At 40.7% G+C, this 16679-nt stretch overlaps 1 protein-coding gene across 1 annotated transcript; it reads left to right on the top strand.

The window, feature by feature from the left end:
• Positions 1–116: 116 nt before the first annotated feature.
• mrrf (mitochondrial ribosome recycling factor) lies at positions 117–16436 on the top strand. Its single transcript, XM_072372019.1, has 7 exons — positions 117–176; positions 2934–3113; positions 3252–3404; positions 8582–8700; positions 13200–13291; positions 15254–15413; positions 15625–16436. Exons 2-7 carry the CDS (start codon positions 2936–2938, stop codon positions 15700–15702), a joined length of 780 nt encoding a protein of 259 aa, XP_072228120.1. The 5' UTR covers positions 117–176; positions 2934–2935; the 3' UTR covers positions 15703–16436.
• The last annotated feature ends 243 nt before the right edge of the window (positions 16437–16679 follow it).

Below are 16679 nucleotides of genomic sequence, written 5' to 3'. Positions count from 1 at the left end.
GTGTAACCATTTCAGCGACTAACCCCGCTCATTCGGTGTATGAAATAAACAGTTTCAAGCCAACCCTTGGTGACAACAAATACAGTGAACGCTTGTTGATGACGTCACATACGTAAACTTTTCGACGTTTCCACGATTAGCTAGCATGGTTCTTCTGTAAAGACACTGGTCTTGAAGTAAGTATGGGTTTTTCCGGGTAATTTAGAGTTGCGTTTGGCCGAATCTTAAATGCATTTAACGAGCACCATTTTGAGCATTACGTGGGTGTGTTTGTGCGAGGCTCGGTTTAAAAAGAAAGCGAGGAAGAGTCGCACGCACGCCCCCAGTCACTCCGACCTTCACACAGCTCTACAGTCATACAGTGTTGCAACAGTTAATTTGCCTAGATATTTGTGTATTTTGTTGTGATACATTATACCTACTTATGTATTTTATGTACATTTTCGTGTGTCCTAAGCAGCCATTTAAAAAACACTTGAACTTGGTGGTCTTTGCATTACTGAATAATATGAAATTATGAATACGGAAAGACTTAACTGTATGATAATTGTATATATATTTGGTTTCAATCATAAAGAATGCCCGGGATCCAGTTAGTGTTTATGTGAGTTTTTGAGCACTGAAATGAACAGTTGATCAAGTTAATTTAGACATACTGAACGAATCAGTTGCAGAGTTATTAATGAAAAATGACAGAGGTACTGGCTCATACTTTGAACATAGGATGATATGCTGCTGTGTCGAAAAATAACTTTGATGATGTGTTGGACCTCTAATTGGAAAAGCAAATACATGAGTAAATAAAGCAATTTCCGGTTGTAATTTTGGACCTTAGGCTCGCTTTTTTTTTTTTTAACTCTCCCCTGTAGCTGTTTAGATTTGAGAGTTTCAGCATCATTGTGAGCTGTTTGTTTGACGAGGCAAAGCCATGCAGAACATCATCAGATACTCTGCAGTGTTATTTGCTGAAGCGAACAGAGGGAGCATGCGGGCTCACCAGCTGGCTCCTGTTACTGGAAGGAGCAGATGTGTGTCTGCAGCTGCTGTGAAATCTACAGGATATGAATCTACAGTATCCCACTGAACACCTGTGCTTCACTTTTTCTGCTTGACTTCCTCTTTAAAGAGATCTGTCACAGTCCCACATCTCTGCCTATCTGCTCTGCCACAGTGTGGCGTATCATATCGGTTTGTCAGGAAACCTGCCAGCCATGGATACCTGTTCTGGGTTTGTATTGGAGGCGGTGGTCTAAAGTCTAGCCTAAGTTATGCAATCAAAACATGATTGAATTCTGGTACATTTCTTCAGTGACAACAGGGATTAGTGGCATGTCTGTAGTTACATGAGAGGACACTGAGATCAGCATTGCTTTATTATCCACAGTTGTATGCAAATAACACACTGTGGGATGTTTAAATGTTACTTTAAAGGTTAGACTTCTGATTGTTCATGAAAATGGTTTACTGCTGTGAAACTCCCAACAAACCCCTGACAGAAATGCTGCTATCAGGCTTTCTGCCACATTGGGGCAACTCATCTTTGTGTGAATTACTATTTTTGAATTCCCAGCTCCCTCTGTTCAGCCAAAACTCTTTGAATTACTGGAACTTTTTGTGATCCTCGTGGTTGGGCAGAGAAACGACTCTAGTAGCCAGTTAATGGGATTAGTTTGCATCATGTTGGCTTCAAGCAGAAATGAAAAAAAAAAATCTGTAACACAATGTATTTAGAAAAAGAAAAAAAAACAACACTGTAAATGAATTGTTTAAACAGCAGGATGGTATGTTCCCCCCTTGCAGGTAATAGTTGTAAACACCCATCAGACAATAGAGGGTGTCAGTCACTGACTGTGAAAGATTGACCTAAAATGTGTGTTTGTGTCTGTGTGGGCTCAAATACCTTGGCAGTTGTCTTCATTTGTGGGTGCACGCTGAGGGTCAGTGACACAGTTCACAGTCAAGAGCCTGTTTGCAAGGTGGGACGGGCTCTTTCCATAGAAAGGCAGGGAATGGCCTCATTCTGTTGGTTTTTTGAATGGGAGTTCCTGCTCAGGAATGCCCAAACAACTGTGCGTGGGCTCAGCACGGAGATGGTTATATTGTGTAGTATCCTGTAGCAAGGAAAACGCGTTGTGTATCTGTATGTAATGTAGCCTTAACTGTCATGCTGATACTTTTGATAAACTATTTGATTGCTTGCTAGTAACTTTTTGCTGTAAATCAAACAAACGTGGTCTTTTTCATTTGGCTTGCAAGCAGAATGTGTCCACAACAGCTCTGTGGTTGTCGATGTCAACAAACGCTCGTTGAAAGAAAGCCAGTTGAATATTAAAGGTTAAGCACCTTGGGGTTAACACTTGATACCGTTAAATGTTGGTACAGTGTGAAACGATGTAGAGAGTCTTTTAATATGCCAATTAAAACCAAACTTTTTTTTTTTATGTGAAAAAGCATTGAGCTGAAGCAATTTGGTCATTGATAAACTGCTTATTCTTTAATGGATGGATGATATTTGATACATATGCTGTGAGATTTAATGTCATTTGTTGGCTCTTTTTCATTTAACTTTTCAGTGATGTACTGAAAATGTACGACATCATCAGGTTAGGGTGGAGATAGAAATGTGCATGTGCTTTGATCCACACAGATTATTCTTGATATTTGTGGTTGCTCTTAAAAATGGGGAACGCTGACCTTTCATCCCTAAGTTGATCTCTTGTGTATCTGAATGTTATTTAGATGGTCAAATATGAAGATATGTCTGACACTGCAAAGGAAATGCAGCAACTAATTATTCTCATATATTTGGAGAGGAAAGAAGAGCTCTTGGAACAGTGAAAGTTCGAATAAGATGTAGTTCTACCTCCTGCTGGCTGATATGAGCTATTACCTCATTTTACTAAATGAACTGATTTCTTTATTATTCGTGACAGTTATGGCTTTGAACCATCTGAGCCTGCTCCGACATTTTCTGTGTCCGTCCCTGGTCCGACACGTCAGGTCTCCCGTCCTGGTCTCCTCCAGGGTCATTGTTGGACCACCTCTGTACCTCGGCGCCAGCCACCACCCTGCTGCTACATGCGCCAGGCTCTATGCCACCAAGAAGGCAAAAGGTCTGTGAGGAAAGCACAAACTCATAAGTGCTGAACTTCTACAGCTCAGATGTCATGCGTGTGAGCTTGTTGACTGGATGTTTGTCTTAGATATGAATCTAATGTTTTTCCTCTTCCCCCTTCTCTTCATCTTCCAAGCCAAGGCAAAGGGCCAGTCAGCCAAGGTGAATATTAATTCTGCTCTGGTGCAAGACATAATCAGTCTGGATGAAGTAAAGGAGGACATGACCACTGTTGTCAATGCGCTCAAAGATGACTTCACACGCAGCCTCAGCATCCGAACCTCGCCAGGTAGTCAGCTTATGCCTCTCTTGGACTCCCTCTGACATTTTTTGTCCGCCTGTCTCTCCTTACGTCACTCTAATTTGGTCTCTCGCATGTTTCAAGTACAAAATCCAGCAGTTACCAGTGAGGCAAGGCATGCATGAATCAAATTATTCTTAAGATCAAAGCAAAGTTACCACACCAAACATAAGGTACACAGAAAGCCAATTGGATAGTTCCTGACTTCTTTTTTTAATGGTGAAAATGGCATATGAATCTGTTGTTTAGAGAGGGACTCAGATCTTAATGGATTAACAAATAATTCCCTTTGCTGCTTAATAAGTCTTGCGCAGCTGCACGTTGTTTCAACCTTCACTGATTCACAGAAAAGCTCACAAGAGACTCAGACTTGATGGGGAGATGCCATTTAGAAAGCTGTTAGGAAAGATATGAAAGGTGGATGGTTTGCTAGAATCCAGAGTTGTGTTCATTCTAGACATGATGTCAGAGGGGAAAGAAATCTGTACATTAGGCAAAAACAACCAAAGAGCTATTCAGGATGAAGAAGAGGAACCAAAAAATGCAAAGTTTCCTCATAACTGTGGATTAAAGAAGTGCAGACAGTAACTAACTGCAAACACTTTTCAACAGAATGTTAAGTAAAGCTGTTTAGTTTGACTTGTTCTGTATCACTGTCCATTCACATTAAAACTCAGAGTTAAAACTTTCAGTTTGGGCACTACGAATTGAAACAGATGTTTTTGAATTGCTGCATTACTCAAATGAAAGCTGAGACTTGGCACTTTAATGTAGGAGCTGTTGCATTTCATTCCAAAAATGTTTACTTTTGTGAAAAATGTAAATAAAAACAGATTTGCAGATACTTTAAACCCTCTTAAATGAAAAGCTTCAAGTTCCTCCAAAAAAGGAAAAGGGTCAACAAAAACTGAAAAAGGGTTGCTGAAAAAAACCACCTGGTGGAACATTGGATGTCTTGCCAGTTTCTGATTGAGAGAATCCATAGAAATCCCCATACAAACAATGTTAATTGATTAGCTGTGATCTGTGGGCCTTCAGGAAGAGCTGCATGTAAAACATGAGCCTTGGTTTCATTTCAGTGAACACAGGTCACTGCTACACACACAAATAAAGTTAACCAATTTAAAGGGGAGAGGAAACCTCTTCTGCGGTTTGACCATTTTAAAGTGGAGATTCTTTTTGGAACTGATAAATGCTGCTGAGGACGTCTTGTTCAGGGAAGACATGTCACATGTAGCTCGGTATGTATTACAGCAGCATGGCTTCATAATTGAAGCTCGTCTACCATTCAGATCTGTCACTCACTCAAAAACTTTTGTAGAGATGAACAAAATAACTGGACAAATGAGGCTCTGAATTGTCGAGCAGCTGAGATTCTAGATCAGGCAAGAAAAAAAATCTACAGCTAAAGTAATTTCCCCAAAGCTAACAGAGTGTTGTTTTATTTCTGTTATTTTTAACCTTTACTGGTCTAAAATTTCTAATGAAAATCTGATTTTCGAAAGCAAACATATTTCTCTGTTTCAGCATTTTGTTTGCAGTCTTTCGGCTGTTTTCATTTAACAGCATATGGATTGAATAGTTTACAGATAGATGTCTTCTGGTTTTAATTTATAAGTTACAGAGTCTCAACTTTTTTCAATTGTTGTAACCTATTTTAAATTGTATGTGAGTACATGAGCTGAAGAACAATGCTGTCCAAGTCCTTGCTGTATGGACTGTTCATGAATTATTCCTTGACTTAGTTTGTATTGAAGTGCAAATCTGAAAGAGTAGTTTTATACTCATGTGTACCATTTAGTTCATTCATGAGACCTTTGACTTAACAGCAGATCACATATTTTTACTTTGGAATCAAAGTCCCTTGTGCTTTCATCCGCCTCACAAATGGCTCAAGGGCTTAATATGAGGAGATCCCCATGTGGCGTTACCTTGACCTTGCTTCGGCCTATGTTTCCCCAACTACATCCAGGCCATGACCTTTTGTCTCTGGGTTCTAACAAATACGAGCAGGGCTCTGGGAGTCAGGGATGGGGTGTGTAATGGAAGCTCCCAGAGGAGGAGGCAGCCGCCAGAATCGGACTTCAAACTAAAATTCTCTTGAATTTGTTCTTTTTCTCCTCACTTGCACTTTCAGATTGGCTTTTTTTTGGTAGACTTTTTCATTTTTTTACACAAAAATGCAACAGAAACTGAAAATCAGTTTAGATGATTTTTTTCTTTTCTTTACTCATTAACCTCTCAGTGTCCTGGCTTACTTTTTGTATTTCCAACCATTTTTATTCTATCGCCATTCATAACTCAACAGTTTTGAGTCATTCTCTGTGTTCAAACCCTCCCTCATTTGTTTTTCCAACAATTCTGAGCTTCTTGTTTTCTCCCATCCTCATCTGTCATTTCTCAGTTTCTTCTCCTTACTTTTTAATTAACATTTCTTACTGAGCCACAAGGAAACATTTGTTCACGGGGCATTAATCTCAGCAGTTCCCTGCTTCACTTCCTCCATCTCTCGAGTCCTCTCTCTACCCTTCTCTCTCTGTTTCATCATTTGTGCATCCATCCCTTCATTCTGTCATCCCTCCTGTCTTTTCCCTCAATCTGTCGAACCCTAACTGCTCTCTTCCAGTCCCTTCATCCCTCTCTCCTCTGTCCAGCTGCACAGTAATCCAGGGAGGCAGCAGGACTTAGAGCTGACAGCAGAGATGAGATGGTGGAATGACGTCAGCTGTCCGAATGTGTGTGTGCGTGTGTCTCATGCAAGACTGTGTGCTTGTTCCATGAACCTCTCATCTGGCTCTCATTAAATCTACGAGTGTGTGTGTGTGTGTGTGTGTGTGAGATAATGACAGCATGCACTGCTGTGTATTGCCATGAGTGCATATTTGTGTATATTTGTTTGTGTGCATCAATGGTCAAACGTATAGGAGGAAGTCAGACAGATGGATGCATGAGGGATAAATGGCACGTCCATTATATTCACATATGGTTAATATGGCTTGGAAACTTGCTCCGTTTCCATGTAAACAAAATATTTTAACGGTCAACATTTTCAGCTTGATAAGCGACTAGTGTGCCTCTATGCACAGGGTTAAAACAAGGTCACCTTTAAAGCCCAGTAATTAACATACTCTTACTAATTTCCTTATCTATGATGAGATGACTCGGTTTACAAAAGCGAGCAAAGACACTGTTGGTTTGGTTCTGGGGCAACTTCACAGCACTCACCTGGGCCTCCATTCAGTGTTAGAAGAGTTGCAGTTAGCCCATAACTTTGCCCTAAAAGTTCGAGCAAAGAGTAGTAGTTAAGTGTAATACAGGAAAGGTCTCAGCAATTCTGAACGACTCCTCTTGTTGTGTAGCAATTTAACACACCAGATAGATACCTAATAGGATTTTCAATCAGTGTGCACAAGAGGATGTGATAATAGAGTGCAGGAAGGGAGACGAAGTAGATAGAGATATGTGAGCCAACCCTAGGCTCAGTGTGTCATGGCCTTAATGAAGGAAAAACAGCCGACTATAGAGACTCAAACAGTTGACCAACATGAAATCATGTGAAGAGTGAAGTCGTGATTGCTGCACTGCTGCATTTTTCCAGTTGCTAGAATATGAGATTACGTTTTGGCACTCGGTGGGAAATGCGAGCACCTCTTTGAAGAGAGTGAGCACAAAACAAAATTCCTGCCTGATCTACAACACCTGGAAACAAATACAGAATCACCACTCTTGAACGACGTTCTTACGACTGTTTTAATTGTCAGAAAAATGAAAGCAGTTCACAGATCTGACCCAACACTACTTTATTTATTTAAAATACAGGAACTGCCACTGAACAAAGGTCTCCATGTCACTTTAAAGTCACACTGTCCCCAGCAACTCATCAACAAGATGTCGTGTAACAATTAAAAGGGTCTTTATGTGTTCTGAAATTCAACATCTGTTCAAAACAATTACAGCAGCACTTGTAAAGAAAAAACTTTTGCCAAATTTCTGATATTTGACAGATTATTCCTTTCTTCGTCTGCCCATCTTTCAACCGCTCTGTGCTGCCTCCTCAGCATCCATCCTTCAGTCAAAGAAATAACTGTCTTAAAGCTGACTATGCTATGTGTTGATGCACATGTAACAAAGGCAGAGGGTAACGAATAAGGCCTTGGATGGACTGCAGGTAAATGGCCATGTGAATTCAACGGTACAATTGGCAGGCAGGTAAGCAGTGTAATGCAGCTGGTATCAATGTAATCGCATCATGCCAGCCTTTTGTTTCTAATATTTTGCATCTGCATTAAATCTCTGATTGATATGTCTTTTATTTTGCCCTTGAAATCAGATGATGAATTGATCTTATAGAGAAAATTACACCACTGGCTCACCTCCCCTTCACCTCGCTTTTCCACACAGAGCACCAGCAAAGTCCCTACGGGGGGGAAAGAAGGGAGGGAGTGATGTAAGGCAGAGGTGGAGAAGAAGGAAACAACTGCGTCTGAGGTTAGCCAGATGGAGGAGAGGAGAGGGATGGATGGATGGAGCAAGGGAGGAAAAGAGGAGAAGAGGAGAGGGAGGGTCAGAAGTTAGCTTGTTTTGGCAAACTAACCTTTGTTTCTCTCACTGTTGATGGTGAAAAGAGACAATAGATCATGGAAACTTTTAACAGTCTGACAGTGGCCTAACCTTTTTTTTTTTTTCTCATAACATATGTAATTTGTGGCTTCTGCTGCACATTCCTCTGTCTGTCTGTTTGTTAGTATGAATGAATAAATGATTGACTGTGTTTTCATTCATCCCATTTCTTTATGGAAACGGTGCTATCAAAGCAGAACGCCAACCACATTCAGTAGGACTCCAGTACCTGGATTAATACTTAGAATATGAGACCACAATATCAATTAACATGTAACTGCTAAATGCCAAACAGGCAGCACAATGATAAATACATGGTTGAAAAAGTAAGTTAGCAGTTGAAAGATGCAGTTTACTATCTAAGGTAATAGTAAGAAGACACAGAAGACAAGAAATATAATACTTGAATCTCCAAATATTGAATAAAATATTCATGAAACGCAGCCTTTGTATACCCTGCACCTGGCAAGACCAAAACAATGCCTCAAATGTCTGTGAAGGTAAATAAAGAGAGTAAACCCGTCCACTGATCTGTGTTTGTTTAGGGGTTCTGGATCACATTGTGGTGACGACTCAAGATGGGAAGTTCCCCCTTAACCAGCTGGGTCAGATCGCCATGAAGTCACCTCAGCTCATTATGGTCAACATGAGCAGCTTCCCTGAAGTAAGACAATCACATACGCTCACACACAGAGTCGAACACAAAGGCACACACCGGCACAGTTTCTTCCTACCGGTATGTGTTTGTCTCATATGGACAAGCACGAAATAACTAAGCTTTGTAAAAATAATCCAAAGCGCAGACAGATAGATGGTGCTCGCAGAAGGAAAAGTGAGCCAGACCAGAACTGGAATCCCACATCACTCTGTAAATGAAACCTGACCTGCCGCTCTCTGTGCCCTGCGTCTCAGATGCTAATTGATGGATCACTCAAGGAGCCCTTTGTTGTAGGGGTGAAAGATAGCAGCGACGTGTATGTGTGCACTGCAGTGTGGTTATGTCTGTGTGAGTTGTCACAGATAGGAAATGACCTCACTTTACCCCTAGGTTAGGAAGAAATGGATTATTTTTTTTCTTTTTTCTCCCCCTCCCAGATTTTGTTCAAGGGCGCAGAGGTGGCCTGACTTTCTGGTAGCCTGGAAATTCTGAAAGTCTTTTTTTTTTTTTTTTTTGGAGAGGAATTTTACGCACCATTATGAAATCATATATAATATATCGACTTTCTTCTCTGTCTTTGATGTCACTAGTGATTTTGTCCACTGTGTATTGATTTCACAATCTCATATCTGCTCCACTTTCCATCTGCAGCTGTTTGCAAAGTTCAAGTTTTTCATTTTTGTACTACACACTGTCGAAAAAAATACTTGTTAGAATGCTCATATTACCATGTGCAAAATCCTCAATAGTGATTTCATGCAAATTGATAATTTACATTTGATCAAAAAGAGCAAGAAGCTACTACACAAATAACCTAGGGATGCACCAATTGGGGGAAATCTGGAATTTATTTACCCTTCAATGGGAAACAATGAAATATGCTTTATAAAGATGAACAGTTTTCAAGTATTTCAGCCTTTGATCACGCTTTCTTTGAATGAGCACGAAACCTTTGATCCAAATGTATCGAAAACCTTTATTTTTACAACATTTCACACAACGGGGTCAATTTAGTTAAGAAAAAAAAGATTATTAAGACAAAGTAGAAGTAAATATATCTTCTCAGTTTCAGCCTAAAGTCAATGCAACTCAATCAGGACAAGCCAGATAAATATTAGCCACTGGCATTCACTGCTATCCACAGATACACTGATACAGTGGAATGCATACTGATGTGTACATCCCTAGAATATTACTGTATCATGAATCCTGTTTTATTAAGGTTAGACAGTTTGTGTGGTTGTTTTAGAAATGCTTAAAAGTGTCCTCACACGTTTGTAAATTTAGGATAAAAATCTAAGATAAGGAAACAGGAAGTGATCGGGACATGTATTTAAAAGCTGAGCCCAGTTCAGAGGAAAAGGAATAACAAATGATGCCACCTCGCCTTGCGTTAATAGTGAAAATACAGCACGCCCCGCAGAGACCTGCTGCTTTATTGTTAGTCCTGAGGTGGAAACTATAACAAGACTGGACGAAACGGACAAACCAAAACCAAAATCTGAATGAAACAACAACTCTCACAAAACACATCCTTATCAAGACGTTGTTATGTAAAATTTTGTTTTTGTTGCTCAGGGATTATTGAAAATAAACAGGTTTCCAAAGTGCTCCTGATGTGCTTCTGCTTATTTTGGTGACACTGTAAGACGTATCGCCACAGCTGTAGTTTCTTTATAGATATTAACCAGATTTTATGAGCACAGATGATATCTGAAAGCTTTTTGTTCTTTCTAAAGACGGCCTGTCAAACAAACACAGTCCTCTCAAAATACCTTCCTGTCCCTTCTACTTTCTTATCGGCTTTGGTTTCACTTGTTTGTTCTCCAGGTGGAACCGCGTCATACAAACATAAAACAGCATTCAAATCCTTGTATTTATCAACACTTAAAATCTTGAAATCCAGTTTTCAATATGAATCTGGCTAAATGGTTTTCCGGCGAGTTGCGTTTTCTTTTTTTCTCTTCTTTCCAGCAAACAGACCACACACGCACCAAAAGACACACACTTCAGGTCCCGCGTTGGCTCTGTCCCACACAGAGGTGTCCTCAGTACCCACGGCTAATAGGCCTATAATGATGCCTATCCATTACCGGGCACTGCAGAGCCTCTACTATTGTTTTTTCTATTCATTCATTAGGAGCAGCCTGTGAAGACACGATGGAATAACAACATCTTCAACCACATTTAAATCCGGGGGCAATTTGTTGTTCGTGTGTGTGTGATTTGAAATAAGTGTTTGCATGTTCTCTTTTCAGCATCTAAACTCTGTGTTCGCGAATTGTCTTTAAACACACACGCACGCAGACTCTCACACACATTCCTCTCTGCTCGCCAATCTGCTTTGAACCGGGCCGTGAGCGTTTGATGTGAAACTTCAGTGTAATTTCTCTTCCTCTCCAACATATTAACCAGAACCTGCCCGGCTTTTTCAGAAGAATTCCGCTCGGGTTTTTGGAACCACTGCAGTGGTAGTCTGAGAGAGGAAACGGTGATGAATTTGATGCCGAGAACAATCAAACATAGGTATGGGCTGAATCTATCACCCACACTCAAAGAGAGCAACTGGAGGCCTGCTTTCCGGATGATCTTAGCAAAAGAAAAGAAACCTCATGAATTAATTTAGTGCTCACAAATAAATTCCTTTAATCTTGCTGCCATTTTTTCACCCCAGTGGAAAGGGCCAGAAGGAGCTGTCAAGAAAGGAGAGTTGGATAGTTAGGGGAGAAAAAAATAAATGAATAAATAAAAGAGGAGGAAAGTTTGTGGCTTTTCTTTCTTGTATTACTCTTTCTAAAGCTCAGCTGAGGAAATTGTCATGCAATTTGACTGTTTTTCCACTCTCCTCCGTGCACGGCTTTACTGTGCTAAAAGATTGCGTTTTGTATTGTAAGTTTCACGCACGTGAATGCTGCTTTAACATTTAGAACAGGGTTTCAAGCGATCCTCCTCTCTGCCTGCTTGCTCACCTTCTTGCCATAAATGTTACTTTTTAATTAAAAGTTCACAAACGCACCAAAGTAGTAGATTTGATACCATTAAGGACTTTCTGAGTGTGGACAAGCAGTTCTCCAAATCTCTAATCAACATCTTTTGTCTGACTCGTTGCTTTGCGCAGCTGCCTCCTCAGTCAGTGTCCACACTTGTCTTCTCACTAAACACTTAATACTAATTTTGTCATCACCCTTTGATTATTTTCCTTTTTTTTTTCTTTTTTTTTTTGGAATGGTGTTACAGATCATGTCACGAGAAATGTTTGTTTTCAAGGAAATATTTTGATCCACAGCAGAGGAAAAAGGAAGTTTTTTCTACAGGTTTGATTGCTAGACATAGTTTCAACAAACACATTTTTCATTTGGCAGTGCCAGACAGACAAATCATCCGAGCTGACATACAACTTACCTTCTAAGAAGTCAGCATAGAGGTAAAAGTAAGAGTTTGCAGTACAGAGATGTCAGAGTTTTAGTCTATAAAGGCATTTATAAATGAGCTACATCTGTTAATGCGCTGAAGTATTTATTATTTCATCAAAGAGAGCTGAGTTCTTTCCTGAAGATGATGGTTAATAAAAAGTTCATACAGAGGAATTTGGATTTTATTTTTGCAAAATGTTGTGTTTGCTGCTTTTTTTTTTTTAAACACAAATCTTCTATTTCACAACATGAAAAACTGTGGCCAGAAGAATTTCTGATCACAGCATTTATAGAAAATAACAACAACAAAAACTACAAATAGGAATGACAATAATGGTATTTCAACAGTATTATGGTCTATTGGAGACAAAGTCGGTAACAATTGTAACAATAGCTATATGTAAAAGTCAATGCCACATTGTGTCACAGCTGCCATGAAGACAAAATATCAGCTGAAATTAAATCATTCACCAAAAATCGCTCTAACCTGATTTTACATTTCACAGTTATCACAGTTATCATCAAAGGCCTCCTCTCAGCTATTTTAATATGTTGCCTGTTTGAAAAGCATTTCTTACTGCCACCTTTCAGCATGTTTAACCAGAATTTTTGAAAAGGAATGTGTTCCATCTTGTCCTGAGATGGCCTCAAGTGAAATTTGGCCACGATGCATGAGAACTCTTAATTAAGGTGAATAAATGTTTATATGTGCATTCATTAATATGCTTAAACGTATCACTTCAATATAATTATCGTTTACCATCTTAATAATTAAACGCAAAGCACATTTGTGTGTCCATGTATCAAATACGAGCACAGGCAGACTCTTCTGTGGACTTGTCAGAGGTCAAAACTCTGCCCTGCAACCTCTCAGTCCAGTCCCAGGAGGCTGAGCACCAACAGTGGCCCAAGGCACTTCCACGCTGCGTGGGATTCCCCTGACACACACTCACACACACATACAACACCTTAATGATTGCCAGCTGGAGCTAAGCCACTACCTGCAGTTGCAGCCCTGCTTTTCCATTCACACCAGTGCTCAAATTGTATTTCTGTGTGTGTGTGTGTGTGTGTGTGTGTGTTTGCCCCCAGGCTACAGCAGCAGCCACCCGTGCCCTCAGAGAGAGTTGCATGAACCTAAACCCAGAGGTGGACGGGACGATCATCAAGGTGCCTGTTCCCAAGTGAGTCCCTTTCTGACACACAAATACGCCTAAGGCCAGAAATACTTTCCCCCCCGTTTAGCACTTTCCTTCTTTACCATCTGTCTCCTTTCACTTTTATTTTCCTTCTGCCTTTACTCTGTTTTTCTCACTCATTTTAACTTGAAAATGAACTTCTGCCAGACCAGAGAGTCTTAATGTTCTGTTGAGCCCGTTGTCTCATATTGAAATACTTTTAGATGCGTTTACTTTTTTCATTTATTTTTACACAGTTATGTTGTAACTAATAAACTGATAAAATAATCAGCCTGTTATGTAAATGACCATAGCTAAATGTCTCTCCGATGGTTTTGTGGTTCACCCCACTAATACATCCACCGGTCTCCGTGCGCTTTGCTGTAGCTGACAGGTTTATTGACTTTTTCTTGTAGATGTATAGAGACCCTCAGTGTGTTGATGTGAGGGTGGGGTCAGTCTCTCTTTCTCCATTCTGACTTCACCTCTCCCACCCCGTCCATTCTCTCCTCGGCCAAATCAAACATCTTCACACAAAACAATCCGTCACTCACTCAACATGCAGCTCCGTGTGTATAAAAAAAAGTGTTTTTTTTGTTTTTTCTTATACATATACGTAGCGTGCATGTGAGTCTACGTGCATGTGAGCCGACGTGCATGTATGATTGTGCGAGTGGAGCAGCAGGTGTTAGTCTGGCAGAGCAGGGACACAAGAGTCAGACTGCTTTCCCTCTGCAATCAGTCTCGGCACGCTCCAAGCAGCCATTTGCATTTCCAAAGAGAAGGCGCTCCTTGATTGGCTTTGGAATCGGTAATTAGACCGTATTGTTTGCAGTAAATAGACGCTGCTCTTGGATTGTTTGCAAATAGTCCCCACAGCAAAAAGGCAAAAAAGCCAATTAAGGGCAAAAAGGGAGAGTGAAATTGAAAGAAGGACTTTTCTGATTGATTAACAAATGCAAAGTGAATGCAAACTTGCTGGTTTATGTCCTTGGTAAGTGCTTGTTGTCTGATGTCATGAGTCGGACCTAAAAGGAATCTAATCCTTTAAAACAAGCAGTTAGCATTCCCGTTTGCACAAGTGGGGACGCCACATTGTTTGTATATTTATGCGTTTCTGATTTAGATTTACTCAGAAAAGTTGTTCCATGGATATTTGGAATAAACATCATCAGTAGCTGAAACTCATAGTAGTTTAGTAGTAGTAGTTGTCCTTTCAGGTGAGCTAAGCTAATATAGAGAGTGTGCAGATGACTTGAGGATGCTTTTTAAGCTACCCCACGTGTGTGTTCAACCATGCAGCTGCTGCCCCTGTAGAACCTCTGTCAACACGGTGTTAGGGAGAAAAATGTTTCCACTGCAGCAGTGACCCTGAAAAAAAATTGACAACTTAAGGGCTGCTCTATGGGCTGAATGAAGTGGTTCCCTCCGTCACCTCACAGCACGAAGGTATCTCAGCCGGTGTCTCCCTGTGCAGCTTCCGTGTTCTCTCTGTGTGGGTTTTCTCCAGGTCCTCCAGTTTCATCCCGCAGTTCAAAAACATGTTTAGTTCATTTGTGATTTTAAATTGCACACGGATATGAATACGAGCTGAAATGGTGTCTGTCTCATCCAGAGCGCACCCTGCCTCTTGCCCCACTTCAACCCCTGCCACCCTGAACAAAATAAAAAGCTTATAGAGGATGAGAATACAGATGGTATGACAGCATGATTACATTCATTTGGTTGCTGTTTTGGTGTTTTGTTCCACCCTTTGTACTTGATGTCATGGTTGAAGCTGTCGCAGAATTATTAATTATTATTAGATTCTGTGGATGGAAACAAACTGAAGGGGAGAACAGGTGTGACTGTTCAAAGTAGAAGTACAGCTTTCCATAGTATTAGCCACTCATCTAACTCCCAGGCATTCTTCCTTATCATCTGACACTCGGGTTTTCTTTCTGTTCCGACATCTTCTTTTCCCTGCAGAGTGACACGGGAACACAGAGAAAACCTTGCCAAGCTGGCCAAGCAGTTCAGCAACAAGGCTAAAGACTCACTGAGGAGGGTGCGCTCCAATGCTGTCACACAGGTGAAAAAGACAAAGGAGGGACACTCTGAGGACACAATACGGCTCCTGGAGAAACAGGTAGGAGACCAGAGAAGCAGAGGGTCATTCAGCAAGCTCTATACAGCTGCTTAATTGATATAGTGAAGAAAGGAAGTTTAAAAGAAACCTGAGAAATTTCAATCAAAATGAGATATTCTCATTAGCATCTCTTTATTAAACAAAAATAAGACAATTGAGAGGTGTTTTTTTAAAATACTTCTCACTTTCCCTTTCTTTTTTTCCCCCAAAGATTCAACAGATGGCAGACAACACTGCTGCGGACATCGACAAACAGCTGGCAGCCAAGACCAAGGAGTTGTTAGGTTAAAAGCAGTGATAAGAAAAAACAAGCAGGTCTCTAATTTTCAGCAATGGTTAGAGGACACGCACGACCGCAGCAACACGTCTTTTAACGTGTTGATAATGGACTGCATCATGTCAAAGAGGTAGTTTCTGAATCACACACAAGGACATCTCAGACTTGGAGTACACGGTTTGGTTCTCCAGGCAGAAACTGGGCTTTTGCTCCTGACCACATTGTTGGTGCTTGTCGCTGCTGTGAGATACCTAAGTCCAGCTGCACGAGTGCATAAACAGAAATTGGCACGGAAATGACAACGACAGACTGCCTGTCACCTCCCTCCTCCCTTGTTACTTTTTCTCGTCTTCAAACAAACACTGAGCAAAGGGAAGAATGGACTTTTAATGGGATTTGTGGGCCTCCTCCTAATCAAACCCCTTGCCACATGGGCTGTCTGTTTATACAAAGCAAGCGCACCCGTTCGAATGTAAACTGGCTGCGGGTTTTTCTTGGTGACACGAGCGAGAGAGAGTTTGTTCCAGAGATGTAGGAGTCGACTGAACAGATACCATTAGCATGTTGCCAAACATTTGTTTCTCATTGATTCCAAGTCTGTTAAAAAATGCGCATGAGTTAAAAGAAAAAGGCCTTTAATTTCTGTCCATGTCTAGGATTGATAACATGACTACTCTATTTTAAACACAATAAAGTCAGGAAAGCAACATTATTGATGGACCCCATTAAAGAAACACTGCTTTGAAGCATGTGCGTCATCTTGTTCTCTTTTGTTTTCTTTTCATTTTCTCCACTTTTGGTTTGAAGTCGCCCCCTCCTCCATTAGGTGGAGTGATAATGGACTTTTCCTGTACACGGACCTCTGGGCCCTGACTGCTGGCACCACGATTGTCCATTAGGAAATAAGGGTTTTAATGGTGTGCACTTGGCCTCCTTTGTCTTTAAATAGCTGCACATTTAAAGCTGCCATTCGGAATCGCGGTGCGATT

This window comes from Leuresthes tenuis, unplaced genomic scaffold (genome assembly GCF_036924035.1).
Source record: "Leuresthes tenuis unplaced genomic scaffold, fLeuTen1.0.hap1 SCAF_19, whole genome shotgun sequence".
In the NCBI taxonomy this organism is placed as follows: domain Eukaryota; kingdom Metazoa; phylum Chordata; class Actinopteri; order Atheriniformes; family Atherinopsidae; genus Leuresthes; species Leuresthes tenuis.
The sequence above is the reverse complement of the archived record's forward strand: the minus strand, read 5'-3'. Positions and strand labels throughout refer to the sequence as shown.